This window comes from Apiospora hydei (assembly GCF_038363865.1).
Source record: "Apiospora hydei strain CBS 114990 chromosome Unknown utg000005l_segment0_segment0, whole genome shotgun sequence".
NCBI lineage: Eukaryota > Fungi > Ascomycota > Sordariomycetes > Amphisphaeriales > Apiosporaceae > Apiospora > Apiospora hydei.
This window is the reverse complement of record NW_027117364.1, coordinates 1,591,976-1,617,948: the sequence shown is the minus strand read 5'-3', so window position 1 is coordinate 1,617,948 and position 25,973 is coordinate 1,591,976. Positions and strand designations below refer to the sequence as shown.

At 53.7% G+C, this 25,973-nt stretch overlaps 9 protein-coding genes across 9 annotated transcripts; 4 read left to right on the top strand and 5 right to left on the bottom strand.

Annotated features, from left to right (window-relative positions):
* Nucleotides 1–270: 270 nt before the first annotated feature.
* On the top strand, nt 271–994 carry PG997_005984 (uncharacterized protein; the record flags this gene model as incomplete). Its single annotated transcript, XM_066810299.1, has 2 exons — nt 271–393; nt 473–994. 2 exons carry the CDS (start codon nt 271–273, stop codon nt 992–994), a joined length of 645 nt encoding a protein of 214 aa, XP_066669222.1.
* Nucleotides 995–1,344: 350 nt separating this feature from the next.
* Nucleotides 1,345–2,414, bottom strand: PG997_005983 (uncharacterized protein; the record flags this gene model as incomplete). The annotated part of the gene is made up of 4 exons (XM_066810298.1): nt 1,345–1,586; nt 1,657–1,787; nt 1,863–2,018; nt 2,092–2,414. 4 exons carry the CDS (start codon nt 2,412–2,414, stop codon nt 1,345–1,347), a joined length of 852 nt encoding a protein of 283 aa, XP_066669221.1.
* Nucleotides 2,415–4,495: 2,081 nt separating this feature from the next.
* Nucleotides 4,496–6,145, top strand: PG997_005982 (uncharacterized protein; the record flags this gene model as incomplete). Its single annotated transcript, XM_066810297.1, has 3 exons — nt 4,496–4,786; nt 4,821–5,578; nt 5,665–6,145. The coding sequence occupies 3 exons, from the start codon at nt 4,496–4,498 to the stop codon at nt 6,143–6,145; spliced, it is 1,530 nt and encodes a 509-aa protein (XP_066669220.1).
* A 374-nt stretch (nt 6,146–6,519) lies between these two features.
* On the bottom strand, nt 6,520–8,023 carry PG997_005981 (3-ketoacyl-CoA thiolase; the record flags this gene model as incomplete). Its single annotated transcript, XM_066810296.1, has 4 exons — nt 6,520–7,318; nt 7,386–7,747; nt 7,858–7,943; nt 8,017–8,023. The coding sequence occupies 4 exons, from the start codon at nt 8,021–8,023 to the stop codon at nt 6,520–6,522; spliced, it is 1,254 nt and encodes a 417-aa protein (XP_066669219.1).
* A 1,041-nt stretch (nt 8,024–9,064) lies between these two features.
* Nucleotides 9,065–10,830, bottom strand: PG997_005980 (Cytochrome P450 monooxygenase cypX; the record flags this gene model as incomplete). Its single annotated transcript, XM_066810295.1, has 4 exons — nt 9,065–9,213; nt 9,308–10,015; nt 10,062–10,438; nt 10,493–10,830. 4 exons carry the CDS (start codon nt 10,828–10,830, stop codon nt 9,065–9,067), a joined length of 1,572 nt encoding a protein of 523 aa, XP_066669218.1.
* A 655-nt stretch (nt 10,831–11,485) lies between these two features.
* On the top strand, nt 11,486–13,667 carry PG997_005979 (uncharacterized protein; the record flags this gene model as incomplete). The annotated part of the gene is made up of 2 exons (XM_066810294.1): nt 11,486–11,551; nt 11,889–13,667. The coding sequence occupies 2 exons, from the start codon at nt 11,486–11,488 to the stop codon at nt 13,665–13,667; spliced, it is 1,845 nt and encodes a 614-aa protein (XP_066669217.1).
* Nucleotides 13,668–13,793: 126 nt separating this feature from the next.
* PG997_005978 (uncharacterized protein) lies at nt 13,794–15,173 on the bottom strand (the record flags this gene model as incomplete). Its single annotated transcript, XM_066810293.1, has 1 exon — nt 13,794–15,173. The coding sequence occupies one exon, from the start codon at nt 15,171–15,173 to the stop codon at nt 13,794–13,796; it is 1,380 nt and encodes a 459-aa protein (XP_066669216.1).
* A 4,297-nt stretch (nt 15,174–19,470) lies between these two features.
* Nucleotides 19,471–21,096, top strand: PG997_005977 (uncharacterized protein; the record flags this gene model as incomplete). Its single annotated transcript, XM_066810292.1, has 1 exon — nt 19,471–21,096. The coding sequence occupies one exon, from the start codon at nt 19,471–19,473 to the stop codon at nt 21,094–21,096; it is 1,626 nt and encodes a 541-aa protein (XP_066669215.1).
* Nucleotides 21,097–21,595: 499 nt separating this feature from the next.
* Nucleotides 21,596–25,183, bottom strand: PG997_005976 (HECT-domain-containing protein; the record flags this gene model as incomplete). Its single annotated transcript, XM_066810291.1, has 3 exons — nt 21,596–23,924; nt 23,977–24,633; nt 24,687–25,183. 3 exons carry the CDS (start codon nt 25,181–25,183, stop codon nt 21,596–21,598), a joined length of 3,483 nt encoding a protein of 1,160 aa, XP_066669214.1.
* Nucleotides 25,184–25,973: the final 790 nt, after the last annotated feature.

Genomic DNA, 25,973 nt, shown 5'->3' with positions numbered 1-25,973 from the left:
TAGTGGGGGACCTCTCTCTTCCTCCTTCATCACACTTTCTGAGATAACACACAACGATCGTCACGCTTTGCTGAGCTAGGAAACAGGCCTTTCAGAGCTTATTCGTCTAGACCTTGCAATTGTGACGTGCTACAGTATGAGTCAAAAAGCAAAAAGAACCAAAAAGCAATATAAACCACCCGCTCCTTCATCTGCTTCACTTCTACCATTTCATTCTTACTTTCATTCATCACTCTCTCCCTTCGATTGAAAACCAATCCAGACGACAGGATGGCCAACGAGTGCAACACATGCAAGAAGACAGGCATTGACCTCAAGAAATGCAGCAAATGCCAAACTACTCTCTACTGCTCGAGAGACTGCCAAAAAGCCGACTGGAAATCCCACAAGAAGGTCTGCAGCTCAAACGCCCAGAACCGCTTGCCCGATAAGATTGGATGCTTCGATGTCACTCATAACGACGGCCTCAAAGTCTCCCCCTCGTGGCCTTGACGGACCCATCTACAAACCTTACACCCATCTCCATGAACGCAAGTGGCTCCACGACCGCCCGGAGAAGGACGTGTACCGCCTCCTCATCGACTGTTACCGCATGCGCATGGCGGACTATGTCAAATTCGACGGCCTGGCCGAAGCCGGCTCCGTACAAGGCGGCGCCGCCGACCCGGAGCCCAGCTTCCGCTGCTTCCTCCAAGCAGTGGAGGCCAAGCCCGAGCTCCTGCCGCCCTGGTGGGACGACGTGAAAAAGGAGGCGTGCGTGCAGCTGGGAAGATCCGGGGACGACTGGTCCCGTCTGAGATGCGCCGTGGAGAAGGACGAGGTCGTCGAGCACTACGGCGACACGTCGTTCGCTATGCAGCTGCGCCTCTTTGGCGAGCAGGTTTTTGGGAATACCCCTGGGACCTTTGGTAATGGGGCCCAGGTCATAGAGGGCATGATGCGTATGGAGGCGCCGAGTGACTTGGTGTGGTCGAGGGCTCATCTTGGGTTCTAGTGGTTCTCGACCCTATTTCCTACCTAAGGCAGGGCTGTGCCAGTAACACACAGTTTGCATGGACCAGGAATGGGGAATCACGAATCATCAAGACAACATGAAAAATCCAAAAGCACCAATTGGAGGAGGGGTCGCGGGTTGCTTGCAGTTTTGATATGCCCGTTTTCGGAAATTTAAAACGACGCGGAAAAGCACTTCACACTTGTTCATATCCCATGTGACAAAACAAAACCATCATAAGCTTATCATCTCATCATCGCGTGTAATACCAACAAAATAATGATTCAGCTGTTATTTAAGACGTCTGTAATTATATAACCCCTGGAGCCTTGTAGTATGAAGTAGATTCCTCACGCCCAGACATACAAGATATTGGCGACTATAGCGATGAGCCCCTGGAGTCCCAGCTGTCCCCCTTGCCGAGAGGCTGAGTTTTTAAAAGGGTCGCGGAGCGGATCAGGCGGCGGAAGAGCTTCATCTGTGGCAACACTCTGGCCATTTGTCGTGGTGGTTCGCTTCCGGGTCGAGGTGACCGAATGCACGATGACACTAGTCGGATCCACGACAACCACTGCTGTCGTGGTTTGCGGAACTTTGACGGCGAATATTAGATTACAACAGGTGAAAGGGAGAGAGAGAGAGAGAGAGAGGTATATACTCACAAGCGAACCTATTACGGTACCACGTCTCCAACTGCGAATAGGCGCCGGATTTACACATGATGTAAGTGTTTCTATCGGGGCTGCCTCTCGACTGAAGGACCACCGCGTCCTGGCAAGTCCAACCAGCGGAACTGTTATAGGCATATCAGGATGAGGTTCAACTCTATGATGGGGGGGGAGTATAAAAGCATGCCAAGAAAACTTACCAGGCACCGTTCATGCCGTTCGGCCCAACGACGTTCTGGCCCGCACAACCCGTGGGAAACTGGCAGTCGGCGGCAGTGGGATGGCAACACGCGCCGTAGCCGCCTCTCACTGCGAAAGTTGCGCCGCTTTGGCAGGTTGCCGTTTCCCCTATAAACCTTGATGATTAGTTGCTATTCCTCCCTCCTGCCTACGAATCTTCTGAAAGCACACTGAGAAGGAGAGACCTACAATTTGGGCCCGTAGATGGATTGGGCCACGGAAACTGGCCGATGTAGCTCGTCATCCCGACTTCGGTCAGGTAGCTCACATCCACTTGGCGTTTCCTCCGGAGCCCCCTCGTCGTCTGGGTGGGCGGTATAGACCTGCAGTTCCGGGACGGATGGCGGCGCGGTTATACCGGGCATCGGCGGGACATCTTTATCTTGCGTCAGCGGTAGCTCACCGCCAAGGTCCGACTGTGGTGGTTTCGTTGGTGTAGGGAGGCTTAAGCAATCGGCATGAACCGATGCGTAGAGCACAGCGACGGAGAATAACAGTAGCTCCATCTTCATCGTGGCCCAGTTGTATAAAACCATACCACCAGTATGTGAGTATGTGACCAAAGTGAAATAGAAACAAAACTTAACGTTCCAGCGTCCATGGAAGTCGGGCTGAATATCTTGGATCTATGTATGGTTTTGGGTTGAAAGCTGGGTGGGTACGATAACCGACAGCTGAACCGGTGGCGTTGGGTAGCGCAAGCCAACATCAACGCTAGATCCGTATACAGTCGTAGTGGCCAGACATTCTATTCTAGAGCCGACGTCTGATTGGTGTTCGTGGTGTGCCCAACTCCCTTAATTATCTTTGTGCAGCAAGAGCTGCTTGGCAGTGGCTGGCGCCCGACCAGAAACATATAAGGACTGCACAAATTAGCAGGGGTACGATGGCCAACGTGGCTGTATATATCTTGGGTACTCAGCAAGTATGGTATTGGTTTAATACAAGCTTACGTAACCCAGTTGGCATCGAGTAATTATAGCTTGAGTAATTGGTTGCTTTATAGCTAACTGGGTTATTGTTTCGACGAATATAACGTTCTATACAGGAAACAAGATCCGCTACAGACATAAGATCCCGCAAATGTGCAACCGATAGAGACAGATTCTGAACAGTATTGGGTAGAGTTTGGATCGCAGTCGAAACAGTCTTGGCTACCTTCCCAGCTTCCGCTTCCCGAAAAAGGACCTGCCAGCACTACATACACACATCCGGTTCTATTAGTGTCTATTGCCCATGTTGGGAAGAGGGAAAGAATACAAGAAATTAGATATTCAAAGACAGCAAGGAGTCCTGCGATTTACAGGATGGCCACGGTGAAAGGGGTTCCCATCCTCCTACAATTAAGTTGACCATGGCCATACAAACAGAACATAACTTTCAACAGCCTTAAATTTTATATCCATTTCAAAACTAGATTACATAATCATATAGAACCTGAAGAAACAGACTCAAGTGTGAGGCATGGCTTGAAGCCGGGATCCAATGGACTTGATAGATTTACAGGTGACGCGTCTTGGGATAAAAGTCAGTAGCAGACACTACTTGATGTTCTTATAGAATCTAGAACCGCTTGGAGAAGCCCGGTTTTCAGCCTACTTTCGTCAACAAGCCGGAACATCAGAGATCGACAAATCCCACACAATTGGGTCTCGCCAAGTGAGATGGTGATATAAGCGTAGGGCGCCGCTGAAACGCCCTGATATCGGGTCATATCATTCAGTAGAGGCTACTGGGAAAGAAATTCCCGCAGAGACTCGAGTAAAAACGAAGAACGAGAGACTTGATGGTAACATCCATGTAGATTTCGCTCGTCACTCGCTGGCCCGATGCTGCTCAGTGCCAGGCGGGAGGAACCTCCTCGGGTGGACTTGTCCGTAGTATCCCGAATGTTACCAATGGCATCTGAAGTTCACGTATGTTTGCCTTCAGATCCCAGCAGACCATGGCTTCCAAAGCGCAAACCGGCTGTCCTACACAATCACTGGACTGGGGAGATACGATATGCCTGTGGTCCGAATTAGCATTAGACTCGTCGGTCAGCTAACCTTATTCACTTATCGCCCATACCGCCGGCCCCACCATGCACATGATAACCCGGTAGATGCATGCGGGGTAGTGGACTGGCAACTAGAACTGTGACTGGAACTGGAACTGGAGGGGCGTCAGGTGTCAGGCTGTTCGTCGCTCGAAACAAGACTCACGAGTTGGTAAGATGGCAAGAGCGATGTTGGACATCAGGCGGTCACGAGTATATCGATCTGCCCGGGAGAGTTTGCGGCAGGGCTGGATATCTTGAGTAACACATGGAGACGATGGCTTGGCCCCCTGTCGCAATGCCGAGACCGGCTGATAGTCCAAGAACTGGCCCGCAGCCCTGCAGGCAAACCGTTGATCAGGAGATGATATCATGTTAAATCCCGCCCTGGCCGAACAGCAAATCCGATAAATAGTACCTAGCTGCATCCATACGCTCTGAACAGATTACTAAATAAGGAGACTTTATCAGGCCATTTCCTCCATTCCTTGACCGACAGACTGACTGACGGGTCCAAGGTTAAGCCAGCAGCAGCAGCTTAAATCGTCTCCCACCATGTCGCTGACTGTGCTCTCCGATGACGACATCCGTAACATCCTCGAGTCTCTGACGAGCTCCGAGACCGAGGCGCTTGTCGGCCAAATGAGAAGCGCCTTGCGCGACTACTCGACCGGCACCCAGAACATTGACGCCGGACTGATCCACCAGCCGGAGCGGACGGTGGTGCAGTCCAATGCGACCAATGCGACAACCTTGTTCATGCCCAGCATCAATGCAGACGGCCATGCAGTCAAAGGCAAGTCGAACAATACGTTTCACCGTTGTCCTGCCGGCGCGGGCAACTGTGTACCTAGCTACAAAACGCGCTTATCCGCAACAGACCACTAACACTCGCCCAGTCGTCACGCTATCGGGCGGCAACACCGCGCCCGACCAGCCCGCCCTGAAACCCACGGGCTCTGTGACCGTCTTCTCGCCGCAGGGCGTCCCGACGGGCTTCCTGCACGCCAAGACCCTGACCGCCTTCCGGACCGCGCTGGCCTCGTCCTGCCTGCTGACGAAGCGACAGCACGTCCGGACCCTGACCGTCTTCGGCTCCGGCCTGCAGGCGTACTGGCACGTGCGCCTGGCGCTGATGCTGCGCGGCGACAAGGTGAAGCAGGTCTACGTCATCAACCGGCAGTTCAGCGATAGCGCGCGCGCGATCCTCAAGAAGTTCTACGCCGTGCCGCTCGAGACGCGCGAGCGCGAGGGCTGGGACACGGTCAAGTTCTCCGTCCTGACGCCCTCGTACGGCGAGTACGAGCGGCTGACGAAGGAGTACGTCCGCGCCGCCGACGTCATCTACTGCTGCACCCCCTCCCACGAGCCGCTGTTCGACCCGAGCATCCTGACCAACACCAACGGCCGCCGCAAGGGCCGGCTCGTCGTCGCCATCGGCAGCTACAAGCCCGAGATGCGCGAGATCCCCCGCGAGCTGCTCGAGCAGGCCGTCCGCGGCACGCACGGCTCCGCCGGCGTCCATTTCCACAAGCACGCGACCGAGGGCGGCGTCGTCGTCGTGGACACGCTGGACGGGGCGATGAAGGAGGCGGGCGAGATCATCGAGGCGGGCATCCAGCCCAACCAGCTAGTCGAGTAAGTATAACTAACGAATCCTCACTCTCATCCCTGGCACGGGATAAGAGAAACAAACGACAAACAACTAACTCGAGAAAAACTAGACTCGGTGAACTGGTCATGATCCGTCAAGCCGCCGAGGAAGAGGACTCGATCGCGTCGCCATCGACCCCAGTCTCCACCCTCTCCTCAGCCGACATCTCCTCCGACCTGGAAAAGCTCGAACTCAACTCCGGCAGCTCCGCCATGTCGAGCATCTACGGCCGCAACTCGACCGAGACCTCCAACGCGGAAGGGGGCGGCTCGAGCGGCGTAGGCGCGGGCGAGGGCGGCCGGGCGAGTCCCAAGCGGTCCGGCAGCTACACCAGCCTCTTCAGCAAGGTGCACAAGCGGCGGTCCTCTAGTCAGGGATCCGACCGCAGCAAGCAGCAGAACCAGCCGGACCACCTGGCGCGGTGGCTGACGTCGGGCAACGTCATCTACAAGAGCGTCGGGCTCGGGCTCATGGACCTCGTCGTCGGCACCGAGATCATCCGCCTCGCCCAGGAAAAGGGCATCGGCCATCATATCGAGAACTTCTCGTAGAGCGAGTGGGACGGCCTTATGTTGGAACCTTTCCTGTTCTGAAACGTCGTTGGTGTCGTCGTCGTCGTCGTCATTGTCACGTTAATTTGCGGTGTCAAGATTTAAATAAAAACCAAACGGGCGGGAGAGAGATCTGGGAAGGTAGGAGTCGGGTGTCATGTCAAAGTCTTTTCTCGTTCTTCGTACAGACTACGTAGTAGAAGTAATAACAAAGCCTAAGTGAGCTAGTGGGTGCTGTTAACCAATACCAGCCGATACCATATCAATGCAAACAAACGTAATAACGCTTATTTCGAAACGACCGCAACCAACCATGATGCTTCATAACAAATTTCCCTGGGGAATAGACCCTGGGGAATAGACCCTTTTCGAATCTACTCGGCGACCCAGACGGCAGCCATACCCATGCCGGTACCGATACACATACTCGTCACACCGACCTTCTCGCCGCGCCGCCTCAGCTCGTAGAGCAGCGTGCTGACCTGGCGGGCGCCGGTGCAGCCAAGCGGGTGGCCGAAGGCGATGGCGCCGCCCTTGGGGTTGATCTTCTCCATGGGCAGGCCGAGCTGGTTGGCGCAGTAGACGCACTGGCTGGCGAAGGCCTCGTTGATCTCAAAGATGTCGACGTCCTCCTTGGTGATGCCCGTGAGCTCAAACACCTTGGGGATGGCGCGCCAGGGGCCCAGGCCCATGAGCAGCGGCTTCACGCCCACGATGGAGGCCGCCACGTACTTGCCCAGGATCGTCTGGCCCAGCTTCTCGGCCGTCGACCGCTTCATCATCAGCACGGCGGCCGCGCCGTCCGAGATCTGCGACGCGTTGCCCGCGTGGATGGACCCGCCCTGCGCGAAGGCGCCCTTCATCTTGCCCAGCGACTCGGCCGTGGTGCCGGGGCGCACGCCGTCGTCCTTGGCGACCGTGATGGTCTTGGTCTCGCCCGACTTGGGGTCCTCCCACTTGACCGTCAGCGGGTGGATCTCCTCGTCGAAGAGGCCGGCCTTTTGCGCCTTCTCGGCCTTCTGGTACGACGACGCGGCGAAGGCGTCCTGCTCGGCGCGCGCGATCTTGAGGTCGTTGGCCATGTTCTCGGACAGGACGCCCATGGGCACCTTGCAGTTGGCGGCTTCGGGGACGGACTCGAGCAGTTCGGAGAATTCGGACACGGCGGCGGGGCTGTATTGGTCATCTGTTAGCAATGATTTCTTGGGCATGTATGCAGTGCATTAAATGTGTGACGTACCCGTAGTGCAAGCTCATGCTTTCAACACCAGCACCAATGCCGACCTCGATCATGCCCGCACGGATCTGGTTGGCGACGTCGGCGCACGCCTGGAGGCCAGACGAGCACTGGCGGTTGAGGGTGCGGACGGCGGTGGTCTCGGGGAAGCCGGCGACGAGGGCCGCGGCGCGCATCTCGGTGGCGCCGCCACCGGGGGCCAGGACCTCGCCGACGCAGACGTCCTCGACGAGCGAGGGGTCGATCTTGGAGCGCTCAATGATGCCCTTGAGGGCGCCGGCCATCAGGTCGGACGCGTGGGTGTCCTTGAAGCCGCCCTTGCCGCCCTTTGTGAATGCTGTGCGGAGACATGCTGTTACAACGATCTGTTTTGGAAGAGGTCGGGAGAGTTAGCCTTTCTGGTGAAGCGAAGCTGGCCGGCGCGGGAGCTGAGGGTGGTTGCATGGGCGCTGGAGGCAAGACAGGGAGAGCTTACATCGTCGGGGCTCTTGATCAGGAGTCGTTCCTTTGCGGATTTCGCGCCGGAGATCTGGCCAGAGATCTGTTGCAGGCGGTCGAGAGCTGTAGATCGCACGGAATTTGTCAGTTGGGCTTTATTTGTGATCGGCAATGCAGATAGCCTGTGTTTACTTACCACCCATCTTGACTATTGGTATTGCGGTGTGGGGGTTAGATCAGGGGTGGCGATGATGGGAAAACACGCTGCAGGAAGCGAGTTTCTTAGGGAATAGAGGAAAAAGGATAGATTCAGATGCGCAAAAGGTGAGAACGAGGTTGAAAGTTGATGTATTTTGTTTTCTCGACCCGGTCGCTTTGTATTTGGTTTCGGTATTGAATGTACGACTTGTCGTATGAATGAACCTCGGAACTGCAGATCGAAGCGGGTCACAGCTGTTTAGTAACCGTCCGGCACCCCCATCACCCCTGTCAGTGCGGCAAGCAAGCGCAGGCTGATGTCAGAAATGCACCTCTGAGGCTTGCCAGCCCAGCCAGTTCGGCCTTTCAATTGGGGGATCCTGCTGGGGTTCCTTCTGGGGGCACATGTCAGGCGCAGGCTCCAAGCTCGTAGCGTGGTAGTCCTGTGAGACCGCCAAATTTCTAGCTGTCTTGTCTACTGCTACCTGTCTCCAAGTGGGCCGGGCTTTTGGCAGCAGCGCAGGTGCTGGCTGTAAGCTGTAAAGGTTGCTAAGGGTTTCCGGGGGCTAGACTTTCACATGCCAGAACAGCGCGGATCAGACACCAAGCCAAACATTGCTTACTCACGCATACCGACGAAGCCACGAAACAGGTGCAAATCGCAACATGCCCTCGTGACCTTAGACGGCGCTCTTTCAACGTGGTCATTTGATGTTCCAAGTGTGGAAGCCACGGGACAAATGCATATAGTAAGCAAGATCAGGAGCAAGACCATCTTTCAATATATACCTAGGGATTTCACAAGTCTCTGTCTGTTTGTCTGTCGTTGTTGCTCGGTCTAGGTCCGGACACAAATGTGGGACACCACGGGCTTTTGCCGAGCTCAGGTGCTACGCGCTGACTCGCTGACTCGCTGGGTTTCTGGTCTGGGGAAGATGCAATCCACTCCAATACACAAGCAAGCCGATTGGAAAAGATTGATAGGCCTCGTTTCCCCAGGTCCCCAGATAATGTCTCGCTTAGTCCAGGGTCCGAAAGTGGCTGCTTCACTTCACCAGCTCAGCCCTCTCAAAGCGCAGCCAGAGCTGACCGCTGGTGGGGTGAGACGTGTAGCCGTCCGTGGGCTCAATGCCCTCGTCGTCGACAATGTGGCTCGTGTAGTTAGTGTAGATCGCTGCAACAAGCAACTTCATTTCTGCAACCCGGCAGCTTGTGTCAGTTCATGCGAGCTCGCTCATTGGTGCGCTAGGCCAATATGCGTCAATGATCATCCTCAATCCCCTACGTACCGTGCATTGCGAAGTTCGAGCCCAGACACATACGTCCGCCGCTGGAGAACCCCCAGAATTGCCGATTCATCTCTTTTTGTCTCTCCTCGTCCATATCATCAGTGTGAAGCCATCTTGTGTGGTCCCAAATCTCCGCATGCGGGAAGTGTCTCTCATCTCGGTGCAAGTTGTATGCCGAAGCAGAAATGCGCACACCACCAGGGATTTCATATGACCCTATCCGACACGATGGATGGGGTGTTACTCGCGGCTCCGGGCCGCCTGCTGGCGCGTATAGTCTGACAGTCTCGACAATGACGGCGTGTAATAATGGCAGGCGGTCTAGCTGCCCAGAATTCGGTATGCTGACTTTGCCACTCTCCATGCGCATGTTTGGTGTCAGGCAGAGTAGCTCCGCTCGTAACCGATTCTGGAGGTCCTGCGACTGGGATAGATGCCATGATAGATAAGTCAAAGCTACCCCGGTGGTCTCCTGTCCAGCTAATATATGATCGAATAGCTCCGAGGAAATGGTGAGGTTTCTCTGGGAGATTGCGGTACTGAATATGGGAGATTCTTTGCCTCGGACTCTTTCCTCTTTATCCAGACCGTGTAGCAAAGCGCGTAATACGACAGGCTGGTCTGCTGAAGTCTGCGACTTGACACCCTTCATCGCAAGGGGAGGAGAGAGTGGCGGCGCACAGGTTCCCGCACCACTCCTCCAATTCTCTGTTTGCTGCGTCCATTCTGGCTGTTAAATGGAGACCTATAGGACTCAAGAGCTTGGATAGCAGTGGAAGCTCCTGACTGAAGAAGCTGTATCCTTTACGAGAACGATACAGTCCCTGCCAATGGTCGCGGTAGGCCTTCTGCTGGATGAAGTTGGAACTATTCTGAAGACCAAAAGTGTACGCCGTGATGAAGTCCATAGCTACGGCTGCAAAAAAGGAGTGCACATCGATTCCTTGGTGCGCTTGTCCCTCGTGAGAGGATGTGTCGAGTGTAGGCAATACCCGCGTATTGAGAATGTCGTCGGCTTGGGCAGCAAGTGAGACCGATGAGTGAAGATACGACTTGGAGTAGACATGGGATACCATGCGTTTCCTGAGAGAATGATCCTTCGCATAGATCGAACAGAACACGTTCGGCACGCTGGAAGTTTCTCAGGTCTGCTCAGTGGCTTGCATGAAGTGCTTGTGTACTCACCCATAGTTGTTGAACACCGAATACCATTGGTGCTTGTCGAAACCGCCTTGGTACACAGTTTTCACACTTTCCATATCGTTGATGCTGACCTCATCAGGAGCCAAGCGGACGATGGATCCATACCTTCTATGAGCTTCACCAATGGTTCTGTTTTCCTTATTGGTATACCTGGCCCAGAGGATCCAGGCTGGGGAGACGCCACATGACCAATGAGCTTTTGGGACCTGGGCCAGGGGCGACAAGAGGACTGGATATAGAACAAACCGGATCAGAGACAGAGCTGCCAACAAAATAAATGCAGGAAACGCCAAATCATGATAGATCACCTCAAATGCCATTGCGGATGAGCTCAAGTAACCCCCACTATCACACACGGAAGCTCAACAGGTAGAAGGAGGGACAGACTTCAGTAAGGATCGAACCCGCACAACAAGACGTAGTTATTATCTGAACATATGAACATATACTGTGTAGATGAAATAGCTTCTATGAAACCGGGATGAAGCGATTACGGAGACCAGGAGTCACTTGACGCGGCGGGCACTGGAACTTGGTGATGATCTCGAACGCATTGGCTATAAATAAACTGAGAGAGCGTAATCGACAATGAGGGGGCAATGCAGCTTTTGAATGTTTCCCGTCGAAGATTGGGGAGAGATAAGACCTTGAAGTTGTTGCAGGATTCGGTAATTTGCATATACGAATGCGAATCGTGCATAAACTCTCTTAGTGTATTAACCGGTAAACGGGTTACTGTCCGACCAGTCAATCAGTTGTTCAGGCGTTTTGCCTTCAATGCCCATTTCCAAGTCACTTCCTGGGACAAATTATCATTTGTTACACGCTGAATTGACATGCTCAATCTTAGTGGACATAGAATCGACTGTATCTGCCTTTGAAACAAGAACCTAGGATGTTGCGCGAAACCAGTCATTCCAGAATCAGGCTACCAAAGGACCCTTATTTCGCCCGAGGCATTGTCCAGTCGCGGCCATGATGTCAATTCTTCGATCCACCTTGGATGACTCGAATTTCAGCAATCCTTTCACATTCACAGTCGTATGATGACTCAACCTGGAGCGTGTATCAACGCGGGTTTCGTATAGCAACGGATACCCATATAATTCATTTCTACAAGAACGGGCCAGGAGCGTGGCCTACCGCAATTCCCAAAACGCGCTTCTCACCAGCAACCAACACATAAAGTCGCCGCATGCTTCTACGTATTTCATACCAACGACGCCCTGTCCGGAATGGAATTTTTGACTCTCAACGAGTCCACACGACTCGACGGCCTGCCTTTAGATATCATTCTAATCATCCTCTCCCATGTTAATACGGCGAGAAGTGTTGCCCGTCTCGGCACCACCTGTCGAAGACTGCGTGAAGCGGTCAGAGTCGACGGCTGGCGCAACTTCGTGAGAAGCCGCTTCGGCACTCTTCGTCTCCCCAAAACGTCTCGGATGATGAATGGCAGGCGTTGGCGAAGAGCTTGACATGGCAATCGCGGGCTTGGGAAAGGCGCGCGTTGACTGTCGACTCCCTCATTCCGCACAAAGAGCAGCATAGGGGCGCCCGAGATGGGGCAGACCGAAGGAACCACAGGCCAGCCCAGCGCACCCAGACTTTTCCATGTCAGATCATAGTGGATGCAGCCTCCCGCAAGGAAGGCAAATCTGTCCAAGAGACGGTGGTCTGGGGTGCTGGAGAGGATATCTTCGCCCGGTATCGAAACACCCCAGTGTCTGCATCGCACCCTGATGTTTGGCATTCTCTGCCGGGCTCCGAAAATGGATTCAACCCCGGAAAGGATGACGTGACCTCGATTTCGATATTGGACCAGGAAACTGAGCCCAATGTGGTGGTCGGCAGAGCCAGCGGCGACCTCCGCCTCCTTTCTCTTGACCCTTCTCAATTTGGACGAACACGCATGACTTTCCAGCCTTCTGCCACCGAAAGCGCGCAAAGCCATTACACTCAGAATGAGATCCAGGCGATCGATTTTCATCAGACATCGCGTACTCTAGCTGCGAGTACGAAGAGCAATGTTCTCTTGTACGCCGCGGACTCTTGCGAAGGTGACAAAGTGGACACTGAAGATGGCGAGGGAGCATCCACGAGTGTCAAGCCGAAAGATGCGTTCAACGTCCACATGCTTGAAAGTTCAGAGCCTTTCAAGACTATACGTTGTATGCGCTTCACAGAGGATGGGGCCATTGTCCTAGGATTGACTAGCAGCTCGCAGCCCCTGCGATGCCTGACTCTATCACCCACTGGCCCGCGGCTGGATGCGGCATCAAAGATGTTACCTTCAGCTCGTGCCACAGACTCCTATGCGCTGAAGGGCTGGACCAACGCAACCGTTCGAGGGCTGCTCCCCGTCAATACTGCTTCCATCGCTGGTGGGAAAGGCAATGTCATCTTGAGTTCGTACGAGGATGGCACCATCCGTCTCCAGGACATGCGCTCGCCATCGCCTGTCGATACTATTTTCCAAGACAATTTTGAGGTCATGACGCCTAGTGGCGCTCTTCTGGCATACGGAACCGAGCGGTTCATCGCGGGCAACGCTCGATCGAACACCATCAAAATCTTCGATTTCCGATGGAACAAGTCATACCAGCATACTGCCTCTCTGCCATGCAGTAGCGAGACCCCGTATCCTTCGCCGCGGCCCCCTACCTTGGTCAATCCTCCCTCCTATCCCGAGCGCGGATGCTGTGACCACCTGACGGGGAAGGAATGCAAATGGCACGCACTTTCCAAGGCCAACTACTATCGACCTAATTCGACGGTATACCTGCCCCTGATCAATGCCAGGTCGTCCCCCGTGTACTCCCTCGCGAAGTCATCCGACACTTCTCCCACTCTATACGCCGGGTTGGCGGGTGAGTTGGTCGAGATGAACCTGAGGGAAGATGTTGGCGATCTCCGTAAGCGGCCCCGTGCGCCGGCTTCGAAACCGCTGTACGCATGTCGCAGGGGAATCGCCAGCATCCTCGAGACTGGCGACGGTTTTTCTCTGCCCGATATCAGCAAGAGTCAGAGGGTGCCGGAGATGCGCACGCAGTCGAACAAGGTGCAGGTGGATCATGTGCCTAAACCTGCTCGGAATCGCCACCGGCTCGACGAGCACTTGCAATCCGCGAGCGACTTCCCTAGCAAATCAGACTAGCTGATTGCTGGTCGCATCGGCTCGCGAACAAGTTACCTCGTAGACTTGACGCTCTCAACCACCCGTTTACTTCGGTGATGGCGGGAGGTCTCTAACTTGAATCCAATTACCTCGGAAAACAGTTGTTTATTTCTCCCAGGCTATTCCGAAGTCAAAATCAGGCAAGAGTTCAAAAGTGCCCCCAAGCCCGTCAATCGAGGAGTCGAGCACCTGAGAAAGTATATCGTCGTGCAACATTGAATCAGTACCAGCGTGCATGCGAAAAGGTAGTATGTCGCTCCAGTTGTGACTATCTGGTTCGTGGCTGGTTTGGTGGGATTCCTGTTGAAGAAAAGAATGTTCTTCGTGCCTGTTTATGATAGTTGGAACCTGTAGAACCGCTTTGGTCGATGGAACAACCCTCGGTATTTCTGTTTTCAATGCTGCCACCGCTGGAAAACCACCATTGTGACTACTGTCTTGTTCTTGGGGCTCAGGGGATGAAGGCTTGCCAGGCATGTCTTGGAGAGCCACGCCCGAGTCGTGTGACTGAGAAGCTGCTGGGGTGCCTGGCTCTGCGTCGCATGTTTCCTCGATGGTATTGGCACTGGTCCAGTGGTCCCATATGTGCAGAAGACCATCTCCAAGAATGCCTTCTTGGAAAGTGGACAGGTCACGCTCCTCTTGCGGGAGGTTCCATGTCACCGTTCCAGTGGATTCCAAGAACTCCAATAGCAGTTCCGGCCCCTTACTGGTATAAAAATCGTGGAACACCGACATCTGCTCGGATAGATCCCTATCTATGTATGGCGACCGAGGCTGAGGATGAAGTGGAAATAATATGTTGAACACGGTGAACCACTGCTGCTCCTCTGGCATCTTTGGGGATACTCTCTGTCCCAATTCCTTCTTCTGTTGTTCCGAAATACCTTCAATCTCGACCTCTGGACGCCGGGGACACTTGCCCAGCCGTACATGGTCATCTCGGAGCTTCTCGTCCTCGAATGTCTTCCAGCAGATCGGGCAGTAGAAGGGTTTGCGATGGCATCTAGTAAGATGCTGTTTGACGTCCCGGATTCGCCCTAGGTAATAGCGATAGCAGTTCCGGTAACGAACGGGATCCTTCTTGGCAAACGGACAAGCGAGCCAAAGCCGTCGATTGGGTGTGCGGCGCTTGTTGGTGGCTTTCGTGCCAGACTGCTTCTCCGCACTCTCCAGGGTGGAAGAGCCGCCATCTGACGAACGAATGCGTTTCCTCAGCGGCTCATCTGCATTGCTGTTCTCGTATTCCAGGGGCCCCATCGGACCCTTCCCGCCTCCCGCCCCGTCGTCGGGGTTTATGTCATCATGGTCGTGGGCAGCGCGCTTGTGTGCTGCCATGACCACGTGCAGGAATTGGGTCCTGACCGTGTACAGGGGGTGTTCTTCTTCGAGATCTTCCGTGGCTTCGGTGCAGATCGATACAGGTGTGTCGATAGCGTAGCCAAAACTAGTCATTCCGCTTATGTCGTATCCAGAGCGGCCCATGTCTCCCAGGTCTCAGCATGGTCAGTATCGATGTTGTGTTCAGATTAGTCACTCCTCCGACCCTGATCCATGCATCCCGAGTGTGTCGTTTTTTGTTTAGAGAGAGTATTGGTATAATTTGGTATACCATGTATCAGTTTCATTGACACACGTACAAGTGTATAGAACAGAACTGGAATTCGGTTCGACACTAAACGATGTTGCGCGGGTTGTGGTAAAATGAGACCGCAACTGTTCGGCAGCACGTTAGACTCAATGGTCACAGAAACTGGGTTTACATTTGGAGTTGCGGCCCTCGTCCTCGACCGCGCGGTTTGAAGAGCCGCATTTCAATTACACGTCACTACTTATTGAAACCAAGCCACGACCCCGCGTAGATCGGCGTGAGCACTATTGTGCTCTCGATAGCCTGATGTGCAAGTGGGACGAGTTCGTCTGTCTGCTTTTGGCACGTTGGAGGTTGCACTGCATGGTGTTCATTGGTTGCCTGGAATACCCAAGGCCTCCCCATAGGCCGACGACCGGATCGGTCGTGCTATGGAGCGACCTCCGTACTGTCTTTGGCTGCAATTCCGCGGAGCCAAGAACCTCCCATCACTGCACCAGCTGTGTCGGGGCCGGCGATGATTGGCCCAGATTGGAGGGCAGTGACGACGGAGTAGGGGTGGGTGCCTGAGAGCTTGCGAACGGTATTGGCGAATCAGAAACATTGCAGGCGCTGGTTATGGGAGGTGATGCTGTTGGCCCAATATGGAAGACCAGATTGCTGGCAGGAGGACCACGCGACAATGGCGTTCCCAGCAATAGCTTCAAGCGGCTCAAGTATCTCCCTTCTTGTCCCTCCAGAGGCTAGCAAGCGTCTAGAGCGGTCCGCTCCGACGCAACCCAAGATCGGAAACCCGCCATAGACAGACATCCTGTCGCCTAACTGTTCGTGAGTAGCTCTACTATATAAGAAGCCATGGGTGGACGGACAGTACCGAGTATTCAAGCCTTCCTTTTCTTGCCCTTCAAGTGTTCGTACACGATCCAATCTCTCCGACTCCCGGCATTAGAGTATATCCCGAGCTTTGAAACGTCATACACATCACGACCTCGCCATCGCCATCATGCCTCAGGCAGTGAACGGGACTTCGAGCGACACAAGGTAAAGTATTCACAGTTTCCTAGTTCCAAGTCACACCATCTGCCATTACGCCCACTCGAGTACTTATAGGAGCCTCCGCTGACGATGATACTCAAGGACGTCGTCCTCAACGTCCCCAAGTCCCCACACCTCAACGTCGAGGTCATCGTATTCAGTGGACAGATACCTTCAGACACGGCCAGACTCGATGTCTGAGAGGCAAGCAGCGGGGTTGATTGGGTCACGAGACCAGTCGGAACGCAGGATGGCCTCGTACGTCACGGGTTGGGAGTCAAGCTGGGAACAGGGCAAGGACAGCAACAGGAAGTGAGCTTGGCTCGGTTCGCCGACGACGGGTCCCAGTAAAGCACAGGATGGGAACGTGTGGCTGAGAAAGACGATGAGGATATGCCGGATGTCGACGACTTCGGCCCCCGGTCTGATAAGGCTGCCCTACCGCACGACGAGCACTTGACCGTTGCATTATGTGTCTGTCTGTTGTACCTACAGCAAGACCACGTATCTTACCTTACATTGGTGCAAAGCACCATTGATCTCTCATAGGTCGAAGCGTTGAGTGATTTAGTCAAGAGTGGCCCTAATCCAGAGCGAGCCGCAGTTGACTTTCATCATTATGAAAGATCATTTGCTGGAACATTCCTATCGTAACTCTGAGTTGCGGTTGCCCATGAGCGTGCACAGAATACCCGAGCTCATTGGCTGGCTTCCGGCAATGGCTTATGAGACCAACCTCGAAACTCTAATACCCTATAGAGCGCTCCAGAATATGGTAACGATTTTACGTGTACCTGTATTCTAGAATTGCCGGTCCGCGCTGTCAGATGTGTAAGTGGAAAACGGCACTGGTGTTGGTTGGGGATTGGGGAACCCCTGCGTCCAGTCTGCCAGTGGTCGCAGCTGCGTTGAGCGTGCAGCTTTGAGAAGGAGGAACCGGTCGGTTCCTGCCTTATGTCGGTCGGAAATAATATACGTAGGTAGGTAGAGTAACACAGAGGGAAGCTCTTGTCGCCGGCGAGGCCTTGTTACTTCGGAGGCGCGGCTGCTATCTACACCAAACCAATACAATCACCTTCCCAACGGCTTATTTTCTTTTCTTCCTTTTTTCGAACGAATTTATTCTGATTTGACGCTCGAACGTAAAGTTTTCTTTTTGATTTAGTGATGTCAAAAATCGTATTATTTCCCACATAGCTATGTACCTACAGTTACTGATATCTGGTCATAGTCCCATGCACCTGATCATTCTCTCTTGCCGATCGTGTCAGATTTGGTATTGCATCACGCCTCCTAGGATACTTTATATTGACTTTTTTTTCTACTGTATTCGCTTAACTGCCTGCCCTGACATCACCTTCGTTGCCCGTCTGCCGTACGCGGCATGACCACAGGCTTCCACTGTATAAAAACAACAACCCCGATTCGCTGCGGGGGCCATCAGCTGCGGTTGTGGCTGCTTATCACTTATGCACCTCGCCTGCGCGCTGTCCTATGTTAACCGTGTCGAAGCTGATTCGTTGCCGGGGACCTACTGTGGATGAGGCTGTAGCTGATTAGTTCACCGGGGCAAATGAGTAGGTAAGCAAGAGATAGTTGCCTCGCAGGCGGTTTATAATGGGGAGCGTACAGCTGATAGGACGAATGTAAGTGGTCGGCTGCTCAGCAAGAGCATATATATATCGGTAGTAGATGGAAGTCGATGGACAGCATCATTATATTGTTCTCCACTTCGCTGGATGTTTTGGGTGTTCAATGAAGAACTGCCTTGACCCATAACGAAGAGCTTTCACGGTGATCGAAGACCTATACAGATCTTTACTATTGCTGCAATCATGGCCGATCAGGTAGCCAGCACCTCCGTTGATAAAAGGTTGGCATATATTGTCTTTGTGTCTCTTCCGAACTTCCTGTTTTCTGGGATGTGTAAGAATCCAAGTCGAGAAGGCAATAGGAGTCTGCTAACGAGTGTTCGCTGTCAAAGGGCGTCGACGAGTTCCTCTGCCTCGACCTCGAACCAATATCTACTCGACCAATACCTCCAAGGCCAGCCAAATACGACTACCGAAAAGCAAGGAGCTGGGCTGGTTGGGACACGGGACCAATCGGGTCTGGAGATGGCGTTGCACATCAAGGGCTGGGAGAGAAGATGGGAACTGGCCAAGATCAGTGGCAGCGACAAGAGCTGAGTTTGGGCTTGACCAAGGACTCGTCGCTGAGCGAGACGTATGAATTAGATGGAAGATTTGAGTTACGTATGTGGTTGGGAGTAGTCGAAGTGGGAACTTAGGTAGTCACTCCCATCATCATGAAGGAGGGAACCCTTACAGTCGTACCCCTGAATTCCGATCGGCCTGGAGCTTATTCAATATTGCTAACTGCTTTGTCACTAACCATTTGTCAATGGTTTACACAAAAAGACAATACCGTAGAAATTGATGAATTGGTAGCCATAGTCATCTTGTGATTTATTGCCGGACCACGGTGTCAGCCGTGTAAGTGGCAATCTGCTTCTGCTTGGTTTGGGGGTTTGGAGGTTTGGGAACCCCTGTTTCTAAGCCCCGTCGCCGTTGGCGTAAATGTGGGGGTGCTCTTTCCAGTACTCGGCGGCAAAGACAGAATTGACATGAACGCGGTACCTGCATACCTTCATTGATGTGACGTGAACGGAAAGGAAACACGCGGTAGAGAGTTCGTAATCTTCCAATAGTACTGTAAAAGTTCAAATGTAGGATGTGTATGCCTGTCCAACATGGCACAGGATTGCTACTTGAGTCATTCATGTCTGGTCTTGTCTTTTTGATCTCGAAATGTCCATTGGGAAAGAACCACTGCTCGGTTTTGCCTGATGGTCCCGGCCTAAGTAGGGAAGCTTCCAGGAAGCTTCCAAAGTGAACAAGTTGGTACCCAAGGTTCCCTATTGCCACCCGTCCGGTGTGACCTGCTACATCTACGGACAGCAACTCGGCTGCTATCTTCATCAACCCGATACAGCCTCCTGCCAACCGCTCTTTCCAATCAAGTGCATCTCCGACCAACTTTCACTTGGCAGTGCCTTTCACGGGGTATTTATATATTCCCGTCTTCAACACCCTCACTCCATACAAAGAAAGCCAATCGCCAAGACATTAATGTTGAGCGATTCATAAAGTGGCGATGGAAATAAACGTGGAAACTGGAGTGCTGTGGCCGTACGCCCATGTATTTGCTCTATCTCTGCTCACCATAGCCCTCTGGACGTACCTACGACCTGCGCATTCTTCACAAGAGCCGCCCAAAGTCACACCCACCATTCCATATGTCGGCCATCTTCTAGGCATGCTTTTCTATGGCGGCCGATACCTCAAGCAACTCGGCCTGCGCCAGAAACACACCCATATCTTCACCCTACCAATGCCCGGCTCACGCATGTACGTAGTGACGGACCCGCTCCTCGCAGCTGCGGTCCAGCGCTCCAAGACCCTCTCCTTCAGCCCCATCATCCCCGAAGTGACGAAGAGGGTGTTGGGCCTCGATAATGCTACGGTCGCCATTGCGAGGATGCGTCTCGATCCGGGCCCAGGGGAGGCGAGAGGCTTCCTCGCCGACATTCAGGACCTGGTAGCCAGGAAGATGAAACCGGGCGAGGACCTGAATATCCTCAGCCGCAACGCCGTTTCTGCTCTGAAAGTTCATCTCGACAAGGAGCAGAGCTACTTGATGCAGCACCGGCCCTACAAGGAGGTAGACCTGCTAGAATGGGTCCGTCACATCGTAACCTTGGCCACCGCCTCACACTTCTACGGCACCCGGAATCCAGTTTCGCAGGACCCAGAGCTGGAGCGCGCATTCTGGGATTTCGACCATGGAGTGGGCATGCTGCTCGTCAACGTCTGGCCCTCTCTCACCGCTCCCAGGGCATACAGGGGGCGGGAGAAGCTGGTCGCCGCTCTGGCTAACTACCTAGAGGAGGGCTACTGGAGGGATGGAGCATCGACCATCGTCCAAGAGCGCATCAAGACTGCCCTGTACCACGGCTGGAAGCTGCGGGAAGTCGCGCGTTCTGAGCTGAGCTTCCTCTTCGCCGGTATCGTCAACGTGACCACAACGACTTTCTGGATCCTGCTGCAGATCTACGCCGACGCGGATCTCTTGTCTCGAGTGCGCGCGGAGATCGAAAGCATCATGATCCTGAAGTGGTGTGATCGTGAAAGGATAAAGACAGGCAGGAAATCGTCTATCTCGGCCGTGGAGATCGCGCGGTCCAGTTCTGGGTTCGAGTGCCCGACACTGTCGGCCGTGTACCAGGAGTGCCTGCGCCTCGGCTCCGACAACAACAGCATCCGAATCGTCAAAGAAGACACCTTGCTTGCTGACAGGTGGTTCCTGACCAAGGGCTCCGTCGTCCAGATCGCCGGCGGCGTCATGCACGCGGATGCCTCGCTGTGGGGCGACAACGTTACCGGCTTCCACCCCGAGCGGTTCCTTCAGACCAGCGGCAGCGGCAGCAACAGCAGCGAGACCACAGCGAAACAAAACGGGTTCCGCGCATTTGGCGGAGGCAAGACGCTGTGTCCCGGCAGGTACTTTGCCATGAACCAGATCCAGGCCTTTGCCATCATGGTTCTCCTCCAGTTCGATCTGAAACCCCTCGACGGCGATCGGATCCGAGTCCCCAAGAAGAACGATGGGGTTCTTCCGGTACACATTCTGGAGCCTAAAGAGCCGGTCCGGGCCCGTTTACAGCTGAGGAGTGGTTGGGACAGTACCTTGGACGTGAGGGTAGTGTTTGGCGGGCAGTAACAAGGGGGTTGGGGGACAATAATACGCAGAGGGAACTTGAGGAAGTTGTACATCTTCCCAAAAGAAAAGAAACCATGACGGAACACTGAAGAAGCATGTCGTCCAGAGAGATGATGATTATTCCTTAATTGTAGCTTTACTATACAACCTAATCTATTTCTCGTGAGTGTCGTTGGGGTTTTCATCATCATCAAACACCATGCTAAGCAGTCAAAGCAGTCAAAAAACATGTGCTTGTCTTGCCAGGTGGGGAAAAAAAAGAAAAGAGTCTGCCCGCCTGCCTTAACGTATGTTGTGTGGAGGAAAGGGGGTATGGTAGAAGTAATGCAATCATACTGTTACCACCTTTCCCTAGGCGCATCGGCCACCATCATCATTCTCAAGCAGCAAAGGCAATGCAACAACAGACTGACAGACCCTGAAATCCAAATGACCTCCAGTCAACGATCCTGCCATCGTCTAATCGAGTTTGCCTTCCCTTCTCTTCTTCTTCTTCGTCTTAACTCAGGTCGAATCCAGCTCCGGACTGGATGGCATATAGCAGCTTCTTCTTCAGCGTCTTCGCGTCCTTGTAGCGAGGCAGCTTGAGCAGGTTGACGCAAGTGCTGGTACTCGGCAGACGGGTCTCGTCATCGCCGCCGTCGCGGATGCTGAAGCGGGGACTAAGCTGGGAGAAGCCCAGGAGAGGTGCGCGGGGCGTCGAGGTGACGTATTTCAGGAGGGCGCGGCGCTCCGTGTCGGCCAGCTCCTTCATGACGTCCCAGAACATCTTGACTGTCTCGTGTTCCTCGCCGTCGTCGCCAATAGAGTAGACGCCAGAGTACTGGGTGTTGTTGCGCAGGTCGACAATGTCGATCTCGGTGCTGTCGCCGCCCACGAGGCGCTGCAGCTCCGACTGGTTAAACATGGAGAGCCAGGACGGGTTGATGATGGTGCTGAGACCGCGGAGGAAGGCCTTCGTCTGGCGCAGTGACTGTGCCACGAGGCGGTGGTGTGCTACGTACGATATATACAGCACCCGGTCCGTATTGGTGACAATGGTCTTGTCGCCGTCCTTGCGGAGGAGCCGCACGATGTTCCTCGACTGGCCCGTGCGGGGGTTTGTGACCTGGTCGGTGATGGTGAAATCCAAAGAGAGGTCAGATACGTCGCCGGAGTAGTTCTTCAGACTCATCAGGCCCTTGTACAGATCCGGGTCGAGATCTCTGAGATCGTTGAGACTCGAACGGAAGTCCGAGGTGCTCTGGCCCGCAGTGGGCCATCGAAGCAGGAAGAATGGTGCAAAGGCAATGTCAACCAGGATGCCTTCGTACATACACTTGCCAACGATGCGCCCTAGGAATTCGTACTGTTGCGTCAGCTCCGTTATTCTCGGACCCCAGTCCGACTTGGGCACGCCTGCAGAGGTGAGGTCCTCAAACAACTCGTCGAAGGCTGCGGGGTTAGGATGTAACAAGTTCTGACTGTTCGTGACGAACAACCGTGGGCCCTCGTCGCCAGGAGTAAAAGCTTCGGAAGAAACACTGGTCAGGAATTCCTTGGTGACACCACCACCATCAATACCAGCTTCTGGTTGATCGAATTGGTCAACAAATGTGATCTGAATGGGCTCTTTTAAGCCGTCTCCCAGGGCATAGAACTGGTCATAAGCGTCCGAAAAGAGCTGGCCACGCTTGATGCGAGCCGTGTGGCGCCCAAGCACGTCTCGCCCAGTTTGGTGTGGTCCGCCAAAAGATCCATTAAGGAGGCCTAGGCGCCACTGATCTGGATCAACAAGTCCGTTTCTTCGCTTGATCTTGTCAATGTCGACAAACTGTCGGAAGATCTTTACCCGGACGTCGAAGGGAATAGCAAATGGCATATTCCGTAGAATCTCGAGTTTCGGTCCAAGCTGAGATAATAGTTGCTCTTTGTGAACCCGTTGCAGTTGGCGTTGTCTTTCAATCTGAGCGGCACGGGAGAGTCTTTGGCCTGCTGAGGTATGATTATCCACTGGGTTGATATCTGAATCACTCATGTCTTCGTCATCTTCGGCATTCTGGGATTGCTGTTCCTCTAGTACAACAGCAGAGATAAAGCCTTCCATGTCAAATTTGGAGGTCATGAGCCAAAAGCCGGATGGCAAGAAGGACCGCCGGGAATCACGCTCGTATAGCGACTGCATTGTTGTCGTCGCGCAACCTCTCAGGGACAAGGGGTCGAGCCCTAGTATGCCTGCAAAGGAAGGTGCGTCGGCCTGTTCGGGGATATTCCGAGTGGATGTGGCAGGACTGACACCCAACAGAGCGCCTAGTGCCGGACGAGAACGGTCGCGCGGCATTACGTCCTTGAGGTTGTGGTATAGAGTGAATGAAAGGTTCTTGAGGAAAGTGACGAGTAGCTCCAGTTCAGAAATACTAAGACCACTGGCCCTTATCCTCTTCACAGCCGGGCTTTGGTTCACAATGACGTTACGCTCATCCACGAGAAAATCATCGTCGTCGGTAACCCGTAGAAGAAAGTTGTAAAGCTCAAGGAATAGAAGAACGATTCTCCATTCTTGGTCTCGAGCGGGGTCCGACCGTAGCAGAGATACAATGGTTGATGACAGTATTTTGATCTTGGGTTGCGATATCGTCGTGAAGACTTCTGTCTTAGATACAGCAAGCCACAAGAACTTGACGGAGGGGAGGTACACAGAGCCTTCGGGTCCCTGAGTTCGTATGTCGCCCTGGAAGAGACGCATCCGCATATCATCTCTTTGGGCTGGAAAACATCGTAGCAGAAGCAGAGTGTATCCAGCTAGAATGCTCGCGTCTTCTGACAAGCGGACCGATGAAGAAGCAGTGCTGTCTTTGTCAGTAATGATACGGACCTCAGAATGAAAGAGCAAGTACGTACGATGTGAATCTGTTGAGAAGCTCGCTAATGCCATTCTCATTGACCAGGAATTCCAGTTGGTGCAGCACATATGCAGGCAAGGGGTTAGCTTTCCTAATGGCAGACTCGTCCTCGTCATCAGAACTATCAGCTTCGTCCTCTACAGGCTGCGGTGCTGATCGTATCCGGATGTCGTCGATAAGGGGGCAAAGCTGCTGATACAGCGCCTCAAGATACACGGAGCCTTGAGCAGTCGACAGGGCCCGATTAAGTGCTATGAAATGTGCCAGTAGCCACAGCAATTGCTCTTTGGAACGCTGCCCGGAAACCTCGGCTCGAGAACCACTGATAATGGTCCGTGACAGTGTTTCGAGGTCCAGTCGTCGAGCAATAGCCTCGGGTTTCTTTTGAAGGAACGTAATATTTGAGCATGTGAGGAAGCTGTAGGCGAACGTCGTGTATGCCTCCGGATATTTTGTCTTTCGATGATCCAGCGGAGCGGTAACGGCCTCTGCTAGGAGCTCCTGACCACTGTGATCTATATCATTGGCCGCGCTCTCGCAGTATGAAGCCAGTAGCTTGTAGTATCGATCTTCAATTGCAGCAATTGATCTGGGTTCTTCCACCACCAGGCGGACCAATAGAGCAAATGGGCGTTGGGAGAAGTTCAACGGTCGCCTGGATAAGAAAGTTAGCAATGATCGCCGATCAGGGGGTATAAGCAGTCGTACTTTTCCAAAGCTGTTACCAGAAGAGATGCAAGCCTCTTGTACTGATGACTTTGCGGTTTCCAAGCCTCGCTCGACGCATCAAGCAGAAATTGGTCAAGTCTTCGTTGATCGTGGGAGAGCGATGGTTCGAAGAGGGACAACAACAACGGGAGAGCCTCACGAGCACGCTCAGGGTCTGCCACGGCATCGCCATCGCTCATAGGGACGTCGACACTCTCGGTGTTGTGATATAACTGATCCCACTGGCGCCGGTGTTCATTCTTAGTAGACCGGCGGGCGTGGTGTCCTCTCCAGACTCGCTGAAGCTTCCTGCTTGCAGCCAACTCATCGCGCTCTCTCTGCCTCTTTTCTCGTTCGGCTTGGGCTTGTGCCACTGTCTTGGAGGCACCGGTGGATGAGCCCCATGCTGAACCCGGAGTTGCCCAGGGATTGTTGCGTTGGCCGCTCAGGTTCACGTTCCGAGGACGTTTCGACTGGCCCGTGAAGTTAGAGAACATGGCGGGGATTGTGCTCGACGTGCAGTGTTGCACTTAGGTCGAGACTCTTGACTTCGATATCGACAATGTGGGAGGGAACGTCGGAGACTAGTATAAGGAGACGCCGGTGCGGTTATATGCGTTGGAGTTTGGGCGAGTACGGGGTTCGATGTCGGCGAGGGTGTCTCGTGGTATGTCTCGATAGCTGGACGAGTTGTGTCGGCGAGCTCGATTGGGCACGGTCTGCCTGGTTGATTAGGTATGTATGTAGGCGCACGCGGTCGCTTCGGCGTGATCGGGATGTGAAGGAACCGGGTCTACCGCCTCTTTTACTCTCTAAAGAATTACAATGCTCGAAAAATGCATCTATGCCTGATCGCGGCCAAAAACGTCCAAGGCTGAGTGAAGTAGCACTTTGAGTTCAAGATGGGAAATTGATGAGATGGGCGGGCGGGCTCAAAAGTATGTAGACAAACTGATGGGAAGACGGACAAGTGACGACGGGGACAGTAAGCCGCTGTGAAGCTCCAGGCTTCATGTCAGAATCTCGACATTCATTCACTGGAGGGGTTTGCGCAACTTCGTCTTTGCGCATTGGTGACAAGGCAACAACAGGCGTGGTGTGGTGCTCGTGGAATCGGTAAGCCTCTTTGGGGTTCTAGTATGCTCTTCCCTTGCGAAACTCGGTCATCGGTGTTGGTTGGCCCCTCGATGCAACGAGCAACAAGCAAACAAGCGCACTTGTTCTGGCGGCTGTGGACTGGACTGGACCTGGATGGACCCTCTCGACTGCGGTACTTCCTCTCGAGGG